The 21,413-nt window shown below is 41.0% G+C and overlaps 1 protein-coding gene across 1 annotated transcript in view; it reads left to right on the forward strand.

Annotated features, from left to right (window-relative positions):
- Positions 1-11,851: 11,851 nt before the first annotated feature.
- The window catches only part of INO80C (INO80 complex subunit C), a 30,257-nt gene continuing 20,695 nt past the window's right edge, over positions 11,852-21,413 (forward strand). The window contains exon 1 of the mRNA XM_074546436.1: positions 11,852-12,083. Coding sequence (XP_074402537.1) covers positions 11,949-12,083 — 135 coding nt within the window. The 5' untranslated portion in view covers positions 11,852-11,948. The remainder of the gene's footprint in view (positions 12,084-21,413) is intronic.

Raw genomic sequence — 21,413 nt, forward strand, 5'->3', positions numbered from 1 at the left:
CCTCTACATATGTGTTTTTCTGGATGTTTTATCTTTTTTAAAAACATAGTTGTGTCTGGGTATGTGACGTCCAATCACATAATATTGAAGTATATTTATATTTATACTTACATCTATATCTATATTTATGTCAATATATATCTTGGTTTATATCTATATTTATGTCAATATATATCTTTGTTTATATCTATATTTATATTTCTATATTTATAAAACTCCAATCTATCACTGCTGTATAGCATACAGTGTAATAAGAATTTGTAAGCTAAGAAAGCAAGGGGGCAGTTAGAAACAAAGTCTTTCATACAGGTTGCAACTTCATTCTCATAAGACATCAGAGCTCCCACTCCAGTTATAGAGAAATATCATCTCATTAAGTGCATGAAGTAACTCCTCTTTCTGCAGGAATTCTAGCTCCTGCTATGGTCAATGGAGAGTTTTCCTCTGCTTCCAAGAGGAATTAGACCAGGCCTGCTCCACCCAAACAGAAACACACAGACAAGGCTATGGTGTTCCTTCTGAGGCAGGAGTTACATATTTTAAAGCAGTAGATATTTCATGATCATCAATAAAGGAAAGACACTTCAAACAACCCAAAACCCAACCCCCCACCAACCAAGTTTATTTCTTCTATGTAGTTTCAGATGTAGAAAAAATTCCCTCTTTTTAACCTCATGTGCAATTTGAAACAAACAGAATCATGTGAAAGTGGAAAAGTGGATATTGACCACTGCTTTGGGACTAGGCAAGTTAACATTATTATATTATACAACAAAATTTAAGAATTTAAACCTTAAAACTACAAGGGATTTTGATCTTCAGGAAAACCCTTACATCTTGCCAGGCTGTTCAAACTAGTTTCTGGTATTCACACTAAGCTCCTACACGGTAACATTTCTGAAATACAATGAACTTGTATCTTTTTAATCAGGAGATTGAAAACTGCCTACCTGCCTACAAAATCATCATTGCTTCATCAGTAAAATCACATCCTATATTGCTCTCACTTAATCAAAAGCCAGTCTTCTTAAGTTAGAAAAAAGAAATGGCTTATTGGCATTAGCTAACACCAACCTTAAAAAAATAAACTAATAGCTCATTCAAAAATTAAAGCAAGAGTGGGAAGGAAAAAAATAATTGGAGTAGACTCTTTTCTCCAAGAAACATAAAGAAAATATCATCAATTTTCAACAAGCATTGGCAAAGCACACATTTAGAAAATCACTTAAGATTTCATCATGGCAAAAGCAGGATAGCATCAATATTTTAGATTCTGTAACATCTGTTTACAGCGAAGATTTTTTCCTGAAGTACTATAAATTGGCAATTGTTTATGTACAGTAATGGACTCAATTACTCCTACCCTAGATTATGCAATAAGCATATTCAGTAACTGAGATAATTAAGCAACACATATATACTCCGAGCTACAGCACAGCCTTGACAGCATTAATTCTGCAAAATCAGAAGACATGCACACATTGCAATGTCATTTATTCGCACTTCATTTTTCACTACTTTGTCCTTCACTGTTCTCTTCTGTAATGCTAATGTACCATTGCCTTGCAAATAATTAAAATTATGGTCTGACCACATGCAGTTTGAAGAAATTAATGTGTGACCTTCAACACTACACAGAAACACATACATGCTAGAAAACAAGGTTATGTAGCATTAGGGAAACCACTATGCAAACTTATGTAAATTTTAAAAGTCAATACACCAACCAAAATTTTAAGACACCTCTTGATTGCACAAAGATGTATGTGTTACATCCTTACATTGCAGAAATGTTTTGTTGGGGGTTTTTCTAAGTGTCCCTCAAAGTCTCAGCTGAACCACCATAATTTGTCTCCAAGCTTTAAATCTGTCAGAAATATTCTCCTATTAATTTTTCATTCTTTTTTTTTTTTTAGCCAGACACTTAAGTTGCTGATAGTTGCCTTTGAAGGCCTAAACCTCCTTAAATTTACTAAATCTGTGGCAGAACAAAAATGCTTCATATCACCAAACTCGCATTATCTAACATCTCTTAGAACTTACTAATTGGGAGAGACTGAATGTCACTGCAGATTAATGCACCTCCTTTCAGTATGAGCACCTGAGTTTAATCTAATCTGCACAAAAGTGACGAAAAATCAATCTAATCTGACAGTGGTGAAATTATTATGTATAATTATATGCATTCTCAGATCCTTAGCTGGAGAAGACAAATTCCTTAAAACACTTCAAGAGAGGAATTTAAATATTTGTAGGGTTTACTTTTATTTTTTTTTTTAATAAAAAGCCATGCAGATAACATTTTCAATCAGAAAAGATGAAAGGTGATCAAGACAATATCTTCTGTTTATATCAGCCCTCAGTATTTGCTACAGGAAACAACACATTCCCATGCCAGAAGTGTGCTGGAGGAAGGAAGGAACTGGGGGAAGGGAAAAACCTTGAACAGTACTCAGATGCATAATTTTTAATTACCTGAAAATATGCATTACATTTTTAATGATGGGCTCTTTTCCATTAAAGGGGCAGAGATCTTAGTTTGCTCATATAATGACACAATCAGCAACATTTCCTGCTGGCAAAGGGCTGTATACATGCACCTAATACAGGCAAGTAAATTCAGCCTTTTTACCAAATTCAGAGCAATGGACATGACCAGCAATGGACATAACCCTGATTTGAAGCTACTTTTCCTTTTGCCTCCTTCAGTTTGCTGTGTGATATTCAAAAACAAAATAGAAAATATAAAAGACAATACACCTATTTTTGTCAATAATGTCAGCAATAACACACCACCAAACAGTACTGAGAAAAAAAATGTAGTTTGTTTCAATAGGCATGATTAGTACTGAAAAGATTGTAAATTGTTTTGCAAATTTTTTATTGTACAACATGACACATTCAACAGCACTCAGTTAAGAATGATCTTCATCAAAACCTTTCTTCAAGCAGTAAAATGCATCCATTTATAAAGCTAGTATTTAAAAAAATCAAGACAGAAATTATTAAATCATTGTATCTGAGCATTAAAAAGCACAGAAAGGCCATGTGTCAGAACTTGGAACATGACAGTGTGACTAAACCAACAAATTTGCATTTGGTGAGTAGAAAAGCTTCTCATGTCCAAGATAATCACATTGTTTGCTACTACTGTCTTAATTTTATTCCCAAAGGCACACGGGCAGTGGAAATCCAGATGATACAGTCTATCAGGATATCCAGAAGGCTTAAGGAAGCTAAGGACCTACCAAAAAAGAAGGCTCTTGCACAGATGAAGAATTTTTCAAAAATAGAATAAAATCACCTACAAGAGTTAGGGAACTTTAACAGTCCTCACAGTCCTGGGACTCATGCTACTCGTCGTATTTATAAGAAAGCCAGAAAAGGAGCAGGAGAATAAAGCTTTCCAAATTTCAAATAAACAATGAGCTGACCAGTATTACTCAGGAAAAGGGACCTTGAGGTTAGGACAGCAGATTATGGAAACATAAGCTTAGTGCTCAACAACAACATCACAAAAATAAAGAAATCACTTACTTGAAGAGGAATTGAGAATAAAACAAAGAACATATTTTTACTACCTATATAGTGACTGCATCTTAACTTTTATATGACTTTTGTGCGCTCCATCTGAAAGGATGTAGAGCTCAACATGTTCCAAAGAAAGCAACAAGGAAAATCCAAGCATCATCTGCCATATAATAAATAGCTATGCAAGCTAGAACTTTTGAATCAAGACACAAAAATGTTTAAGAATGAATGAGGTAGAGGTTGATAAAGTCTTCACCTGCAACAAAGAGGATGGGTCTATAATGTCTGTCTAAAAGAATGAGAGCCAAGAAGCACCAAGTGAAGCTAAAAGAGGGTCAAGTTCAAAACCAAGAGAAAGGTTTTGATGCAGGTGATGGAGCTGCAAGAGCTTCTGGTTGTGGAAAACCATGAACACCAAAAGCTCAGACTTGTTCAAGGGCCACCAGATAAATTCAAGGGACTGGAATCTAACAAAAGCTACTAAATACACAGGAACCATCTACAGAAAAAGTACCACCCTGTGTAGTTGCCCTGTTTGTACAGTATTCCCTGCACATCTGCTTTCAGCTCCCACTGGGATGGTGCACTGGGTTAAACACTCTGACCCCATCCAGCCAGGCACACATTCTCACTGCTCCGTGTGAAAGCACGGGCCCTTAACGAATAACCATGGTACTGACACAATCACAGAAAACAGAACTGCAAAAATTCTTGAGAGGTCATCTAATCTACTCTCCTGTCTCTGGGTAGAATCAGTTGTGCATGATCTTTTGTGGCAGATGTCTAACCTGTTTTTGAAAACCTTCAAAAGCAAGCTATTCTAGTGTGAAGCAGGCCTTCTCTGAAAAAAAGCTCTTTGTAATACAACCTGAATCTTCCTTGCTGCAAAGTTAATCCCTTCATTTCTTCATTGTTACACACACAGAGAGAGATGGTCCCTTCCCTTTTGCAGTAGCCTTTTATATCCTTGGACTTCTCTACCAAAACCTAGAAAGAAAACTGAAGCCCTCTCAAACTGTTGTCACCTCATCATTGAAAGAAGAAACCAAGCATTGTTCTTTGCAAATATTAAAATTCCTCTATATATTCCCACTTGAGCGCATCACAGAAAGTAACAAAAGAGATTCTTCTAGTAGGGACATTATTATTAAAACAAACAAACAAGAAACAAAACACAAAACAAAACCAAAATCCACATAAACACAAATAAAACCCACAAACACAAAAATGTGTGAAGTCTGTTTAGTATATAAAGAATGGCCTATAGCACATAATAAATTGAGTTCATCTACAGCAGGCACAAAGAACTGCTCTTCCTTTCCTGCTGGAACCTCCTCCAGTCCCCTTCTCCTCCTTATCCTTATGTTACATAGACAACCCAGATTCTCAACCACTTTTCACAGACTGCACTCCCTAGACCTCAGAGGATCTTCTTCTCTTCAAGACAGGACAGATTTTGAGAGAGCCCAGAGTTGTAATGCCCAAAGCCAAACATAGCATTCAAATTGAGCCTAAGCAAAGCTTTGACAAGGGAAGGGAATACTGTGTGTGCCTTGCAGGCTTCCTGCTCGTGTGACGTGTGTGTTTCAGGGCTCTGCAATCCCGCTGATTCATAGCCAGCTCATCAATCAGCCAAGCTCTGCAATGCCTTCTACTGCAATTGTTATCCACTCCTTTTTACTCCAGCCCATGATTTATGGAGTTCCAATCATTTTCATTTTTTTTTCCTTCACACAGAACAGTTTCTACTAAAGAAGAGACAATCTTTTTAGGAATTTTAGCATTGTGCTTACACTAAGCACTATCAATTTACTTCTTCTGGTCACTACACATGAAATATAAGGATTTCCCAGGATCAACAGGTGAGGCTTTTAAAATTACTGGATGTAGAAATTTAAGTGTGAATCTGTGCTTGTCTGTGCTGATCCATTTACAATTTTTTTTTAAGACCAAAAAAAAAGAGAAGCTGAGAAACATTTTCTCAAAGTTCTTATCTTATGCTCCAACTGGGCTCTTCTTGAGTATCTGCACATTTAATCAGGGCTTTTTTGTCCATCCAATCATCTGGTTTGCACGGTAGCAACTCAGAGCAGACATGGGGTGCAGTCTGACTAGTTCTGCACACACCAGAGCAGTTCAGCTAGCACTTGAAGTCCTAGCTAGCATTTAGGAAAAAAACAAGTGAGACTGACAAACAACCACCAAAGTCAAGATGTCCTCAAGCAGATGCCCGACCTTGGTTGAATTCTGCACCTTCACATTTTGAGTTTTTTTCTTGTGTTGAGAATTAATAGTGAGAAAAGCAAGTAACACCCACAGATTGCCCACTAACAGTTAGAGACACTGTTGGCACTACTGACTTACTCAAATTTGTATCCCAATTGCAATAAAAATACCACAGGCTTAATGTACAGGCAAATGCAAAGTTACTACAGAATCGAGAGTGCTATAGCACCAGAAGACTTGCTGCAACAAGCAGAGATGTATGAGCTAATCCCTCTGAGCAATTTATTCAGTGACTTCAACCCCTGTTCTGGTAATGAATTCAATGGGACAGTTTTATTTCTGTGAATTTATTCCTTAGAATTATTAATAAATTAATTATATAACCATGCTCAGTCTCCAGATTGCTTGCAAACTAATAGCCATCCTACCAAGATTTTATGTTCATAAATCAGATTACTTATTCAGCTAATCCACATATTTTTCAGTCTACAAACCCTCGGCATTTTAAAGGTGGTTACTACATTAAAGATTATGCAAATTAGTATCATGACATTTTTATCTTTCTCAGCTGAGCCTTTTGGAAATCAAGAACTTGTTCACATGAATAACTGCAGAAAACATTCATCAGACTCTGAATGCAAACTAAATAGGGAAATTCTTAACCCATTTTCACTTTCAAAAAGAAAAGATTAAATTTAATATGATAAGCTAATTTCATAAATCTTTTGAGACAGGACCTAAATATACAAAATATTGCTTAATAATTAATTATTTGGGATATACAGGATTCCATTAACTTGCACAATGGCCAGTTTCTTCCTTTTATACTGTATGCAAACAGAATCATGTTTAAAATTAAAGTCAAATACTACATGAAATTGTTTTTTCCCCAGCATAAAACTCCATTTTATCATAGTGAAATCTGTATTTAACAAAACCTTTTGGGTCGGATTTCCTTGCTTCACAGTATTTTGGTAAAACCTGTCAGGCATAGCATAAATATAATTTTTGGTCAGTAGTCCACACTTCAAGTAACAACACTGATAAATATCAACATAAGTTTACTTAAGTTAGCACCAAAAATTCAAGTAAAGTACAACTAAACTGCAAACAGAACAGCACTTTGACTCTTATTGCCCATTTCCGATGTATCAAATTTGTCACATTTTCAAATAAACCTGGAGAAGGGGAGACAACTAGGAAAATGACAAAAGGCATTCCTAAACACCCTGCTTCTCTTTATGTGTTACTAAGAATACAGAAATGGCTTCAGGAAGATTGCATTGCATGTTAGATGTTTGATGTGTGCAGTAAAAAGGCCTTTAATATTACCAAAGTAGTCTCCTTAAGCCACAGTTCAAATAACCATTTTAAAGGCATTTGGCATTATATTTAAACAAAGCTAGTGCAGTGCCTGCAGCTGCAAATTGCAGGGAACAAATGCAAATCACAAGAGTTCACACTGCAGGCTCTGAAATGTCATCAAAGCCTCCAAGTACTTTTAAAGAATAAGGTACAAACACCACCAAGCCGCCACAAGCTACCCTGCAGGAATCCATTGCTTTGTACCTGACAGAGCAGTGAACAGAGGAATCCTTCCTTTTTCCAGAGCCTCTATGAAAATTCACATGATACCAGATACCATACACAACCAAAATGGGAAAAAACTGTTGGTTTTGGTTTTAATACAACTTGAGTCGTTTTGAAGAGTTAAAACCTTACAAATTAGAGCACAAATTGCACCTGTGCAATGCTGCTAAAAATGGCTAAATTGACAAAAAACTTGTCTGAACGTGTTGGATACTGTTGCCAGGAAATTGTAATAGTACAAATCACTATGTAACCATCACTATGAACTATTTCTTAACTGCCACAGCGTCCTATCTTCATTTCAACCTACTGTCCAAGAAAAGGTTATCTCCACTTTGTAGGTACAAAAAACACCACCCAAAAAACAAGGAAGAGGTTATTTAAGAAGTCTAAACTCTTCATTCTAATTCAGTGATATACAGAGGGGTTATACATATTCTCTTGCTTCACTTTAGGTACCTGATAAACTTACAACTGCAATACAGCTAATGAGTAAAGGCACAATTTCACTTTTAATACACACAGTTTCCTGTAGCACAGAAGTAAGAATAATAGGAGTATTGATAGTTAAACAGCAAGGAAGGATGTAAGCTGGGCACTGAGAGAGATATAAGTTCAAAGCTTGAAATAAAATAAATACACAGTTACACCTACTAGCCTTTTCCTTTTGATGGAGCAGAAGAGTTGCCATGCACTTGAACTGAAGGCATGGAGCACATTTCCTCGCAGGCAGCCTGAATGTGTCAGTCAGAGGCCTCCCCCCCCCAGCAGCCACCCCGCTGGGCCAGCTCAGCGGCGGGAAGGGAGCTGGCACAGCTCTGCCCCGGCTGGGAAGCTGCGCTTGGGGCTGGGGCAGGGAGCAGCTCTGACTCACACGGCTCCTGGGGACCTTGTTCTCTCCACTCTGCTCATCCTAACTCACACTAAAGATATTTCTGCTGGCTTTACAAACTTTTTTTGTCTCCCAGCACATTCTTCCTCCATGTAAAAAAAAGGAATCTTAAATTGTGAAGCACCCATCACCCCTCACAAGCCTCAAAAAGCTTCACACTGTACTAATCCTCTGCGCATGATGAGAAAATTATCATGGTCAATTTTCATCCAGCCAAAGGGTAAAAAAAGCCAAAAACCCAAACCAAACAAAAAAAAAAAAAAAAAAAAAAAAAAACCACCAAAAACCCAACACCCCACATCAGAAATCTTGGATAGGAGCCTAAAATCTTCTTCCCTAATTCAGGAAATTCCTGCATTTTGCCCCAGCTATTAATAAAAAAAGTACCAGGGGCTTTTCCAGCTCCCTAAGACTATCACAAACAGGCATGTTGGAGACTATTCACATCAGAAAGCATGCAGAGCTGTTGCTTAGCTGTATTTAATTTTCATATCAGCAACGTAGCATATAAAAACACACCTTGCAACACCACTAAGGGAAAGGTATTCAACTCAAGCCAGGTTCAAAATTAACAGCAGGAAGAGCCTTGTTGCACCAAGCCAGGTTAGGAATTGCAATTTGCACTTGTTCAAATGAGCTGTATCACAAAGCAGCTGCTTACTTAAGTGTGTAACAGGAACCCAGCAAGATATATATGACACTTATTCAGCAGAATAACCTCTTCATTTTCAGCAGAGCTGGTTATAAACAGCCACTCAAAGGAGCAGGGAGAATGCACCATGCAACTCCCCAGCCCTTCTCTCATCCCTGATTCTATTACTCATCCCCCACAGACACCATCACTGTTTACATTGTCATTGTTCCTATTACTCAATGAGCTATGGGTGTTCCAGGATTGTGATGTGGATTGAGAACTGGCTGAACAGCAGATCCCACAGGGTCATAATCAGTGGCACAGGGTCCTGTTGGAGGCCTGTCACTTGTGGTGTCCCCCAAGGTTCAATACTGGAGCCAGTGTTAATGTGTTCATCAGTGACTCAGAGGAAGGGGCAGAGGCCTGCTCAGCAAGTTCCCTGATGACACAGAGCTGGGAGGAGAGGGTGACACCCCAGAGGGCTGGGCAGCCCTTCAGAGGGACCTCGACAGGGTGGAGATGGGCAGAGGGGAACTGTCTGAAATTCAACAGGGGTAAATGCAGGGTCCTGCACATGGGGAGGCATCCCCTGCACCAGCACAGGCTGAGGGCTGAGCTGCTGGAAAGCAGCTCTGTGGAGAAGGACCTGGGAGTCCTGGTGGACACAAGCTGTCCATGAGTGAGCTCTCCAGGAGCCGCGGCTGAGAAGGCCAATAAGATCCTGAGGTGCACATTAGCAAGAGAATTGCTAGCAGGTGGAGGGAGGTGATCCTGCCCTTGTACTCAGATCTACTGAGGCTGCCTCTGGAGTGCTGTGTCCAGCTCTTGGCTCCTCAGTACAAGGGAAACAGGAGCTCCTGGAGTGGGTCAGCATCTCTCTTATGAGGAAAAGCTGAGCGAACTTGACCTGTCCAGCCTTGACAAGAGACAACTGAGAGGAGACCTCATGAATGTCTTCAGTATCTGAAGGGAGGATGCCAAAAAGACGGATCCAGGCTCTGCTCAGTGGTGCTGAACAATTGGACAAGGGGTAACAGAGAGAAACTGAGGCGAAGGAAATTCCACTTGAATATGAGGAAGAACTTCTTTACTGTGCAGGTGACCGAGCACTAAAACAGGGTGCTCAGAGAGGGTGTGGGGTCTGCCTCACCAGAGATACTCAAGAAGTCTCAGGACACAATCCTGTGTCATGTTTCTGGGATGACCCTGCTTGAGCAGAGGTTGGACCAGATGATCCACTGTGGTCCCTTCAGCCTGACCCATTCTGTGATCCTGCAAAGCACTTGGTACTGTGCAAAATGCTGTTGTACTTAACAATGCTGCAATACACATGGGCCTTGTGATTTTTTTAATGAACCAATTGATAAAAACGGGTACAGGTAAGAAAATGCCTGGCTAAGCACTATTTAAAAACTTTCACTGATGCAGCACGTTAAGTCTCTGCATGATTCACTTGCATGAAAGATTCTCCTCTCAGTGAAAACATCCCTGTGATAAGGTATGCTTCCTATTTAATTGGGCATGCCTGGGAGCTGAGCAGACAGCATGTGCGTGGGAAAGGGATGGGACCCAGCCCTGGGAACAAGAAAAGGCTGACTGAGACAAGATCAACGTTTTGAGCACACAGCAAAGCAGATCTGGCTTTACCAAGGGACACAACTCCTCTGTGATTCCCAGTGCCCCTGCTAGTTCCACACTCAGGTCACCCTTTTGAGTGTGCTGTTCACTGAAGCGAGAAGAAAGATGAACTGTAGAGCACACACAAGCCTGAAACACTCACTAAGGGCAAATGCAATCCAGTTTACCAGTTGGCTTTGTGGTGCTGCTGGCAGCCTGTGTCCTCTGACAGAAAGACAGCAAGTACAGTTAGAAAGGAGAATATGAGACTTGGATGTTTGTACAAGGACCTGCTTATGCCCCTGGAAAGCAAATCTTGTCCTGCTTTTCTGCTACATACACAGGTGCCTGGAGCACAGCCTGGAAGTCCAAGATTTTGTCTTCCAACTCTTTTTCAGGCCACCTTCAAAGTTTTTGTTTTACACAGCACTGCCTGGCACCCCTACTGTGCCCAAGCTCAGCCCTCATTACAGCACCATCTATAAACGTGACCTAATTTTTATGCCTGAATATCAACTTCCTGGACCTCTGCCTCTCCGCAAGGCATGTGCTGGGACAGGATTGCGTGCAGCTGGAAACCTGGCAGACTGGCACTGCAGAGAAGCAGCTCAAACAGGCATGGCAGTAAGCTGACCAGCATGTTGAATGCAGGTGCATGCAAGCACAAAGCTCACAAGTTGTCTCAGTCACTGAGCAGTTTAAGAACTGTGCAACATCACCTCGCCACCAACCAGTTCTCTGGGCATGGCGTAAAATAGCACAGACTGTAAGAGGACCATGAAACTCTTTAGAGCACAGTCCAAATCCCCTCAAATCTATTCTGCTATGCTTTTCCAGTGCAAAACTATTCCAGATTCCAAGAAGAAGAAAAACCTATAGACCAGGCCACTGGCCACGCCAAAACATTGTAGAAGCAACCAAATCTTATGCAGTATGAATTACCCACAGGCAATCAGTATCAGCCAGCTGCAGACATTTTTAATGTTAACTGTAATAACTGGCATTTTCAAAGGTTACACAGTTAGAACCATAGAATTGTCAAGGTCAGAAGAGATCTTTAATATCTTTAAGTCCATCTGCAAAGGCCTCTGTGCTATAACTGACTCAGACCCAGCGGCTTTCGCAGTCCCGCTCACGCTTTACGGGGAGGAACCCCTCACCTCAGCTCACTTTGCTACCTCCCACGCACACGGGCTACCCCGGCCCGAGGCTGCCACGGCAGCCAGGTCTCTGAGAAGGGGCCCGTGACACTGCAGGGCAACGAGGAGGCGGCAGAGCTGCTTCCTTCAAAGCGCTACGCCTCACAAACGCCGGCCAAGCCCGTTCGCCATCGGCCTCCCCGACCAGGCCCGGCCCGGAGCGGCGGCGACGCGCCATCACTGCGCATGCGCGGCGGCAGCACGGCCACAGCTGCCGGGGAACGGCAGCGCTCCCGGCCCGGGCGCGGAGCGGAGCGGCATGGCGAGCCTGGTCCCCGCCGCCGCCTCCTCTCCCGCCGGAGCCGCGTCCCGCAGCAAGAAGCGCCCGGCGAGCCCGGGTACCGGCGGCGGCCCCGCTAAGAAGAAGAAGCCGACAGCGCCTGGCAGCTCACAGGTAATGGTGAGAGGGGGGCGGGCGGCGCGCATGCGCGGTAGCGAGCTGCCTTTCCCCGCCCTTTCCCGCCGTGCTGGGAGCGAGTCCCGCAGCCCCTTCCCCCCCCGGCTGTCCCCGCTCCCAGTGCCGCGGGTATCCCGGGACACGCCCGCCTTCCCTGCACCCCTGCCTCCTCCTCTCTCGTCCCGTCCCCCCCGGGCCGGCGGGTCCCTTGCGAGGTCGGGACGCCGAGTGCCGGGCCTTCTTCCTTCGTGCCGCCGTAGCGTGCAGGTTGTGTCCCCTCCCCGCCATGGGCGCAGCTGGGCCGGTGGCGGCGGTCCCCTCTTTCCCGGGCGGGTGTGCGGCCCGATGAGGCAAAGCTTAAGCGGGATGCCGTGGAAGGAGGCTGCGTGTGTGAGCAGCGAGATACCGCGTGTGGTGACACACACGTGTGGTGGGTGACACGTCCCGAGCAGCCGCCCCGCAGCTCGCTGTTCCCTCCCTGCGCTCGCCTCCAGCAGCAGCAGCTCCGTACGCGGGGCTGTGCTGGCTCCGTACGCGGGGCTGTGCCGGCTCCGTACGCGGGGCTGTGCCGGCTCCGTACGCGGGGTTGTGCCGTGCCCGAGCTCCCTGCGTACCCCAGATTCACAGATCTCTGACCCTGCGTGATGCTGATTTGAGTGTGAGGCAGCCGGGCTGTGGCGGAGGAGGGAGTAGCGCTGGACAGAGCACAATCCAGGAGCCGCTGGGTCTGCTGTGTGCAGCGCACATGGCCTTCTCTCAGTTGGACTGAGTGGGTAGAAGATTTATCTACATGTGAAATGAAGCTGTAACCTCAGAGCCTGAGTTTTGGGGAACAGGGTCAGTCAGGGAGGGAGAAGGGATATTAATGTCAGTTTGTCCTAAACTCCAAACCTCAATCCCCAGCGTGTGGTGCAGCCTCATTTTCTGCATTGTGTCACACCAGCACCTATCCCCACCTGACTTCATCTGCCTCTTGATGATGAGGTGTAGATCACACCATTATAGAAATAAGCAGTCACTCAAAAAAGTCTGTTCTTCATCTACCTTTTGATGGTGAGGTGGCATCTCATGCTCCAAAATGAAGTCCTAGATGTTCAGAGTCAGCATGTATATGACATCTCTACAGACTTGAGATGCTGTTATGTCTTGGATTACTTCCAGAAAGATTTTGGTAGCCACGGTGGTCAAAAGAGGGTTGGAAAAAATGGCAGACTCCTTTCTTCCCCCAAGAAATGATTCTTGTCAGTAATATTTCATGAGCTATAACAGTAGCATAGTTACAAAGTCTGCCCTACTGCCAGTTAGGTTGCTTGTTTTCACATCAGGAAAAATGTTCATGCATTTTTCAGCAATCTTCTCTCCAGGCAAATAGAAGCCACTGTGCACGCACGAGAGCACAGACACAAACTCTTCCTCCTTGGAATGATGCTCTTGTTTTCACCCCCTGGCAGTTACATGGTTTCTTTTCTGGTGGGCTTATCCTAGGACAGGGAGTACACACCACAGTGCTTAATGTCACTAACAAACTGCACCACAACTGTGAAAAATTACTGCCTGACATGATCACGTTTGACAACTTTTTCAAGGTGTGATAGAGATGATGATCTGAATTTTCCAATGTGGAGCAGTCTGTTCTGTGCATGTGTGTGTGTATGCAGATATAAAGCATTATATACTGATATATAACTTAAATGTGTATAAAGGAATTTGTGCTTAAGACAAAGCACACCCTTCAGCCTCCAAAACTGTTTTCCAAAGTTCACACCAAACTTAATCTTGTGGACAGCTTCCTGTGTTATGAGACAAACCATGATTTCTTACTCAAGCTGGATTTCAATACTGTGTGACAAACAGTTTTTGTAATTCTTCTCACAAGTCATTTCAGTGGAGAAAAAAGTAATTTCTCAACACAACATCCAAGTCATCGTACGCATTCATTGACTTCAGCAGTGCAGATCAATCCCACAAGGAAAATAAAAAAATGCCACAGAAAATGTGTAACCTCAGGAATGGGACAAGAAACAGCTCATTCTAGCAACCTCATTCAATGTTGCTGGCTAGCTCTGGAGTAAGCCAGTTCAAACAGAAATGAAATGGGGGCTCTGCATGTTTTGAGTTAAAAATGTTGATTATGCCATAGCTCACCAAAATATGTCATGCCATAGCTCAGCATTAAATGGTTTGTTTTTTAAGTAAACTGACATTATTTCCTTGGTTAGCTAGCAGACTGCAGGTAAGATAATCCCTACTGGAAGCTTTAAAACTACCTGCAGGGATCAACTTAGATCTGGGGACCCCCTGTTTTATCAAGTAACAACTTCTGCTGAGAACCTTCACTTCCCATTGTGCCAACTGTGAACATCCCCGTGTCTCTGATTCTTTGTGAAATTAAACAAAAAAGGGATTTTTGTTAGTTCTGCAAATTGTATACTTAGACTTTTTCTCATGTGCTCTCTGTCACAAGCAGCTGTCACAATGCTCACCCTGAAAGACACTCAGGTCTGGTAAAACTGCAAATTTTAAGAATGTGTTCATTTTTTAATATAACAAATTTACTTAAGAAGAGCAGTGTAATCAACTAGTTTGAGCGACTGTGTGTATCCTACAAGAAGGCACAATTATCACACAGCATGCAGATTTTTATAAACCACATTTTGATTTTGTTTCTCCAACATGTGAATTGCTACTTTCTCTAAGATACACCTTAGGAACATTACCAAAAAACATCCTTCATCTTTGTTTTAGAGTGTTGTGCTAGTAACACCAAGGTTCTGGGTTCAATTCCCATATGGGCCATTCACTTGAGAGCTGGAATTGATGATCCTTGTTGGTCCCTTCCAACTCAGAACATTCTGTGTGATTTGTGTGAGTTACCGACCCAAAGGTATTGAGTCATATTTGTTTTGGAAGCACATTGCTCATAAGGCTTGTCAGTCATGTCTGCAGAAGGAGACACATGCTTTTTGGACATAATGCCTGTATTTACCAAATGTAATATTAAAAGTGAGTTTACAGGAAAGCATGATTGCAAATTGATTACTTCACTTTCATCAGCATTACACAATTATTCCTCCCATGTTGTTGTGCCACTTCAAAATACCTCAATCTTTGCTGCAGCCCTGTTGAGGATTATTATGTATATTAAATGGTAACATTAATGTGTCAAAACCAGTGCTGTGTAGTGATTTATACAGCACCATTCCCTTAGATATCCCTGCCCAGTTGTTCCCAGTAACTGCTGATTCACCTCCATCCCTGGCTCTTGTTCAGACTTGTTTCTAGGTCTCCTGTCTCATCAATTACTATCACTTAACCTGGGATAGAAACTTTGATACTGATCTTAAAATGCCACCAGTTGCTCTACCTTAATGTTCACACCATTATTTTTGTAAATTATACTGCAACAGGAAGCTTTTAAAAGAGTATATTCTAGATCAAGATGTAAGTAATAAAGAAAAATGCTTTTCTGTGACAGCTGACAATCTTTAAAGATAGAATTTGCAGTAAGATAGGAGAATGGAAAAAAAGTTTCTGATTTTATCATAGGAAAAATTAAAGAGACAAATTATGCTAAATAATGTGGTAAATTAAATTTGCTTACATTATTTGTGAAATAACTTCAGACTTAAACTGGTGAGGTATTTATATTGATTTTATCTATAATTATTATTATTGGAGCAGTACTACTGATATGTCTGCTTAATGCTTTCTGTATTTCTCATTCTATGCTTAAAAGCAAAAGCAACAACAATGTTAGAAAATAAAATCAAAATGGTTTTGTTACTGTCCTGTTAAATAAGCTCATCTAACGCACCACACAAAAATAAATGGAGTGACTCTGACACAATTAGAACTCTATTTTTATTTTAGATGTATCTGGATTATGATGCTTTTATCTCGTAAACTGAAGATCATCAGATTTCACAGTTCTGATAGACAGACAGCTGTAAGTTCAATAAGTGGACTTAAATATATACATATTAACATGGTTACTGTTATGTACTCAAAAGCTGCCCACCAAAGGCAGGGAATTTATCCTAGTACATAAACAGCACAGAATTTGACCCTAAATTTCAGTAAATTTAATCAATTTTCCTGCCATGCTGTTTTACCAAGCCTAGCACTCTTAGTAGGAAACCATCAAATAAATTTTAAAATAACTTTTTTTTAAAGAGCCCATTTGATTTGGCTGTTAGTTCCTGAAAATCAAGGTTAGAGTGAATGAGTTTAACTACAGAATTGGCAAATACCACTAGAGCTACTGAGCTGAGCTGCTGCTGTCACCATGTTCTGGGACAATCTCCTAGGGGCCTCCTTCAGTGTGCACAGTATGACAACTTTCTGAGTGAAAATTAAAAATCACCTACTTACCACTTCAGACCTTGCTTACTGCAATCAGTGTGATAGCAAACTTATTCTAATTATTTTACTATTAGGCTTATTAGACTTACAGACTTTCTGCTAGACCATATTAACCTTCTGCTACAGAAAAGCATGATTCTTCTTTAGAGTTGGGAGTTTAATAAACAAGTGGCATTTCTCACCAATCCACCTGCCCTAAAAGACAGAAGGAACCTGACACAGCATACTAGTAGGAGATATAAGTACATATTATTTGCCAGTTTATGAAAAAGCTATCATGTCATTATGCTCTAGACTACACTTTTTGTTTTAAAACCTCTCTCATCCTGTAAGATTGTAACAGTAACCAAAAATACACGAATTTAACCAGTGAAGCAGTTCCAGTCTGAGGCTACTGCTTGCCTGGAATGGCATCTTTAAAAGATACAAAGTGTTCCCACGGGATGTTAATTCAAAGCTAATGAAATTGATTTAAATGACACTTCCATTGGATAAAACACAGATACCATGATAGATTGCAGGTGATTGCTAGTTACTGATAAAAACTGCTAACGTGAGCTCTTCGAGTTCAGCCACTTGCACAATTGTACCAAACCCTACCCAAGGGTTTTGGCTCTTACAGAACTGGCAGCCAGTCCAAAACAAATTGCTGTGTCTTAACAAGAGATTTAGCAGGTAGCATTTCAATTGGCAGAGCCATCCCACACGTATTAATGTGCTCTGGCCTCACAGTGCATGTCACCAGACCACAGAGAACCCCCCAGACTTGCAGCTCTCAGAGGGTCACTTCTTATATCTAATCCTTTCAGAGTCTGCACCACAAAGATATTTGCTGCAACAAAGCTGATAGTGAGTAGCTGCAATACTCTTCCCAAAATACATCTTATTTTCAGGCAGTCCGCTAAGGAGAAATGGGATTATCCCGAAGCACCATTTTTTGTCACTTGCACATTTAAAGTTAAATCTGTTAAAGAACGAGAATCCCTCCAGTCTCTGATGAGGAAAAATGGTAATTAAAAGACAAAAAGCAGATTTTCTACAGAAATCTGGCAAAATTTATGTGTGTTTTAAGCTTAGCTGTATTTTAAAAAGGGAATTGCTTTTCCAGAGCAATCTAGGTTAAAATGGAAACTGTCAAAACAGAGCTAAGAATTAACTTTGCTTGACATTTATCACATTTTGAAGGCTTTAGATGATCTATAATCATAAAAGTATGTGAATTTCTAAACCAGACAATGCCAATCTCAAAGAATTACCTACCTCCCCCAACCAAATGTGAATAGGTTTTAGTTTTACAGTAAACACATATGTGTTATGTTGTAGAAAGGCAAAAGCATATGTGTGTTGCCTTTTACTATGAGCATCAGTATGCTGATGTCATGGGTATTTTACCCTTCTTCACTTGTCCTAGCAGACAGTTTTCATCTCTCCTTTAGCTAACATAAAATGGAGTCTTACTATGATCACAGTTTCAGGATTCACAATAAACATGCAGGAAATTTGGGAGACTTAATAAAGATGGTTCACTGCTTCTATCATAAGGAGACAAAATAGGATAGGTTATTTTTTTGAAGGAGAAAGAGCAATCTAAAACACCTCATACATTTAATTTACATGAAATTTTCTCTGGAGATATAGTACCCCTAAAAAGTGATCTCAGAATCCAGTTAGTGCTGTAAAATATTCAGATTACCAAAAGAAAATTTGGAGTAACTTAACTGCCTAGATATTGTAGATTTGATGTGGTGTTAGACTATTTTTCACATTTTTCTAAAGTGCAATAATTGTGTTTGGTAGTAACTTCAATTCTTGCTGTAGCGAAGCATTTGTAGTTGTATCAATTATATATTATATCTGTTTATTCAATGTGTTCATTTTGGTTTAGAAAGGCTAGCATTAATTTATTAGCCAGGGAGGGTTGTGAACACATTTTTCAGACATTCCAAGAAAACAGAATAGAGAGATTGGCTGTTTATTTAAACCTGCAGAAAGCCATAAAAGCTGTGACACACTGTTGGGAAGTATGCCTGGCCCTGACACAAGAATTCATATCCATAAACAGCGTGTGTTGCCTCACTGCAAAGCACACCTGCAACTTTAGGAGGCTCAATTAGGCTAATGGATCAGTTTCTCATTACTGGAGCCCCAGTCTCCTCCTATCTTCCCTCTTATCCACCTCCACAAGTCTCAGCTGCATGCTCCAGCTGTGTGCATCATGCCAGCTTTGGCTCTCCCCAGAACTGTTCCCACTGACAGAGGTCTGCTGTCAGGATTTGCCAATCATTCCTGCTCCCCTGGAAGCTGCATTGCCGCTGCCCTGGTGAACTGGACTGATTCACAGGGAACTCTATCAGCTGTGGGGTTGTAGCACAAGGAAGAGGCACGACCGAGGGGCAAGGAAGACACTTGTCCACTACAAGCAACCTACTTAATGAGTTTGCATACTCTTAATCCCAGATTTCATGAGTTGACTGTAACAGACTAAATGAAATGCTTGATCCTGTGTCCCTGCCTGCAGGAAGGCCTGGAAAGTAACAGCTTCAGCTGTCATACTGCTTGTCTGTCAGCCGGTAAGTCCCTCAGCTGATTCTGCTAACTGTGAGATGCCATAAAAATAAGTTATCAAGAAATATGTACTGGTCCTAATTATACTTCTCCCTGAAGATTTAGGAAACTCATTCTACTTGGGATTCTGAACCATGAACATCTGCCTTTTTGAAAGCAGGTATTATATCCTTTCTTTCAAAAGTAGAAGCACACTTATGCACTGATACTTGCTTTTTATATCATCTGTCCTTACAACTCCCTAATCTGCCCTCCACTTGATGTGACCTGCCACTCCCTGAAGGGATCCAAACCCTTTGTTCCTAAGCACACCCTAACCACTGGGCTAAAAGCAGGTCTGGTGTGGGAGTGTGGAAAGATGTTCTCGTCGACAGCCAAGGATGGAGGTTTTCTCTCTGTTCCAAAGAGAACAAATCCGTAGTTTGGTAATGAACATGGTTATCAGAATGGTCTGCTTATGTATTTATAGCCTGCTTATGCATTTTAGGTCTTTATTTCTGTTTCATATTTTGTCTTAAGATAATTTTAATACAAAAAACACAGTTCTGCAAATATCAGAACTAATTTCCTTCCTAAACTCTACTAAAAAAGGGAAAGAGTCATGCCATTTAATAAGATATGTTTATGCTGTAGTAAAATACAATACTGGTAATTCAAGAAACAAATTTGAAATGGATAGAAGGAAACTGTTTTGTGAGTAATACATACTTACACTGTGGCAGAGCCATCATTTTGGAAGGGGTTAGTATCTGTGGCTACAGGTCTTGTAATTGTCCTGTCCCATTATGTAAGTACTGGCTGACTCAGGAAGAAAACCTGACCTTGCTGATTAAAGACCCTGATGTGGATAAGGAGTGTTTTTGAGAATTAAAACATGAAATTCCTTTTATAAAGCATTTTAGGCCATTGCTCAGATACCACATGAAAAGAGACTCTTAGTATCATATTTGCCTTTTTATCATTTATTAAACAGAGAAGTATGATTTGTTGTGTAATTAATCAATTTTCAATAAACATACAAAATTCCATGCTTCTGTGTACAACCTACCTAATATTTGTGCTACATAAAACCTGATGTAATTAAAAAAGATAGCTGATTTTGCAGTCATCCACAGGCCTAGAGGTAAAACCTACACAGTTTTAAGCAACTTTTAGGTTTTTGAGTTCGTGCCCTTGGAGTGTTGACATGCTTTTAGCTTTACTTACCCTAATGGTCATAAGGATGTAGTGTGATTTTAATGATGGCCTTATTTATTGCTTCCTCAGACTTTTACTTTTCTGAGTTATTGAAAGAACAAGAAGAAGGGCAGGAAAGGCTGAGACACCTGATAGTTTCTGCATAAATTAGACAAGGTTTACAAGCGTGGCTAGTGTCACTTAAGCAGTACAGATGGAAAGCTCAAATCAAATTTCAGGCATTTAAGTTTTTTCTCATATTTGAAAGTGAAACAGCAATTTCCCAAGCTAAATACAGAAGTACTACTTAGAGTTTGGTTAGATATGAATCAGGGAGACTGTATTTGCAGCAAAGGTTGTTGGCATCTCAGGAGTATAGGTGATGTTCATCAGGCAAGGGAGAAAGTATTGTGAAAGCACTCATTATTTAGGATAAAGGTGGAGGGAGTTAAAACCTTCTAGGAAGCTGTGTGAAAGTTATGTGCCATAAAAAGTCTTTCTCTTGAATCTGTGGTGTATTGGTATGCAGTCCATCCAAAAACTTGTCCTAATTTTCCAGATAAACCGGTACCTTTAATAAAAGATGACTCCTCTGCTTAAAAAATTTGTTACATTTATGCCCTGAAACCATCAGGACTACAGCAAAATACTGCTGAATTGGACCATGCAGAAATTAGAGCAGTAATTGATGTGAATTATGTGACTGCTTAAGACCAAAAGAGCTTTTTGTTAGTAAAACCAGTGTTTTCTATTTTAGAAGAAATTGATTTCTAGCCAGGGAGACTGAGAGCTGCACGGAGAGTTGTGCAATCCCTGCTCTTGGAAGTGTTTGGGGCCTGCTGGGGCACAGCCCCAAGAATCTAGTCCAAGGTCCGTTTTGACCCGGCTTTGAGCAGGAGGTGAGCTGGTGACCTCCTGAGACCCCTTCCAGCCCCGGTGATTCAGTGTTGCTGTGCCCCCTTGCAGCTGTCTGGCTGTGTGACTGAGATGGGTGTGTCCTCTCCCTGAACAAACAGTCCTGCGCTCCTGTCATGGGCACATTCAAACGTGAAAGCTACCACAAAAATCAACTACTCCGTTTAGACAGAGTAAAGTCTCTCTATAATGTAACAATGGTTATGTTTTAGTAGAACTGCTCTTCCCTTGAAAGGACAGGACAATGTTCTGACAGCAAAATTAGCTGGTAAAGTCAGCAAACTTTAATAGAAGGCCATTTTTCCTTGA

Source organism: Zonotrichia albicollis, chromosome 1 (genome assembly GCF_047830755.1).
Source record: "Zonotrichia albicollis isolate bZonAlb1 chromosome 1, bZonAlb1.hap1, whole genome shotgun sequence".
NCBI classification, from domain to species: domain Eukaryota; kingdom Metazoa; phylum Chordata; class Aves; order Passeriformes; family Passerellidae; genus Zonotrichia; species Zonotrichia albicollis.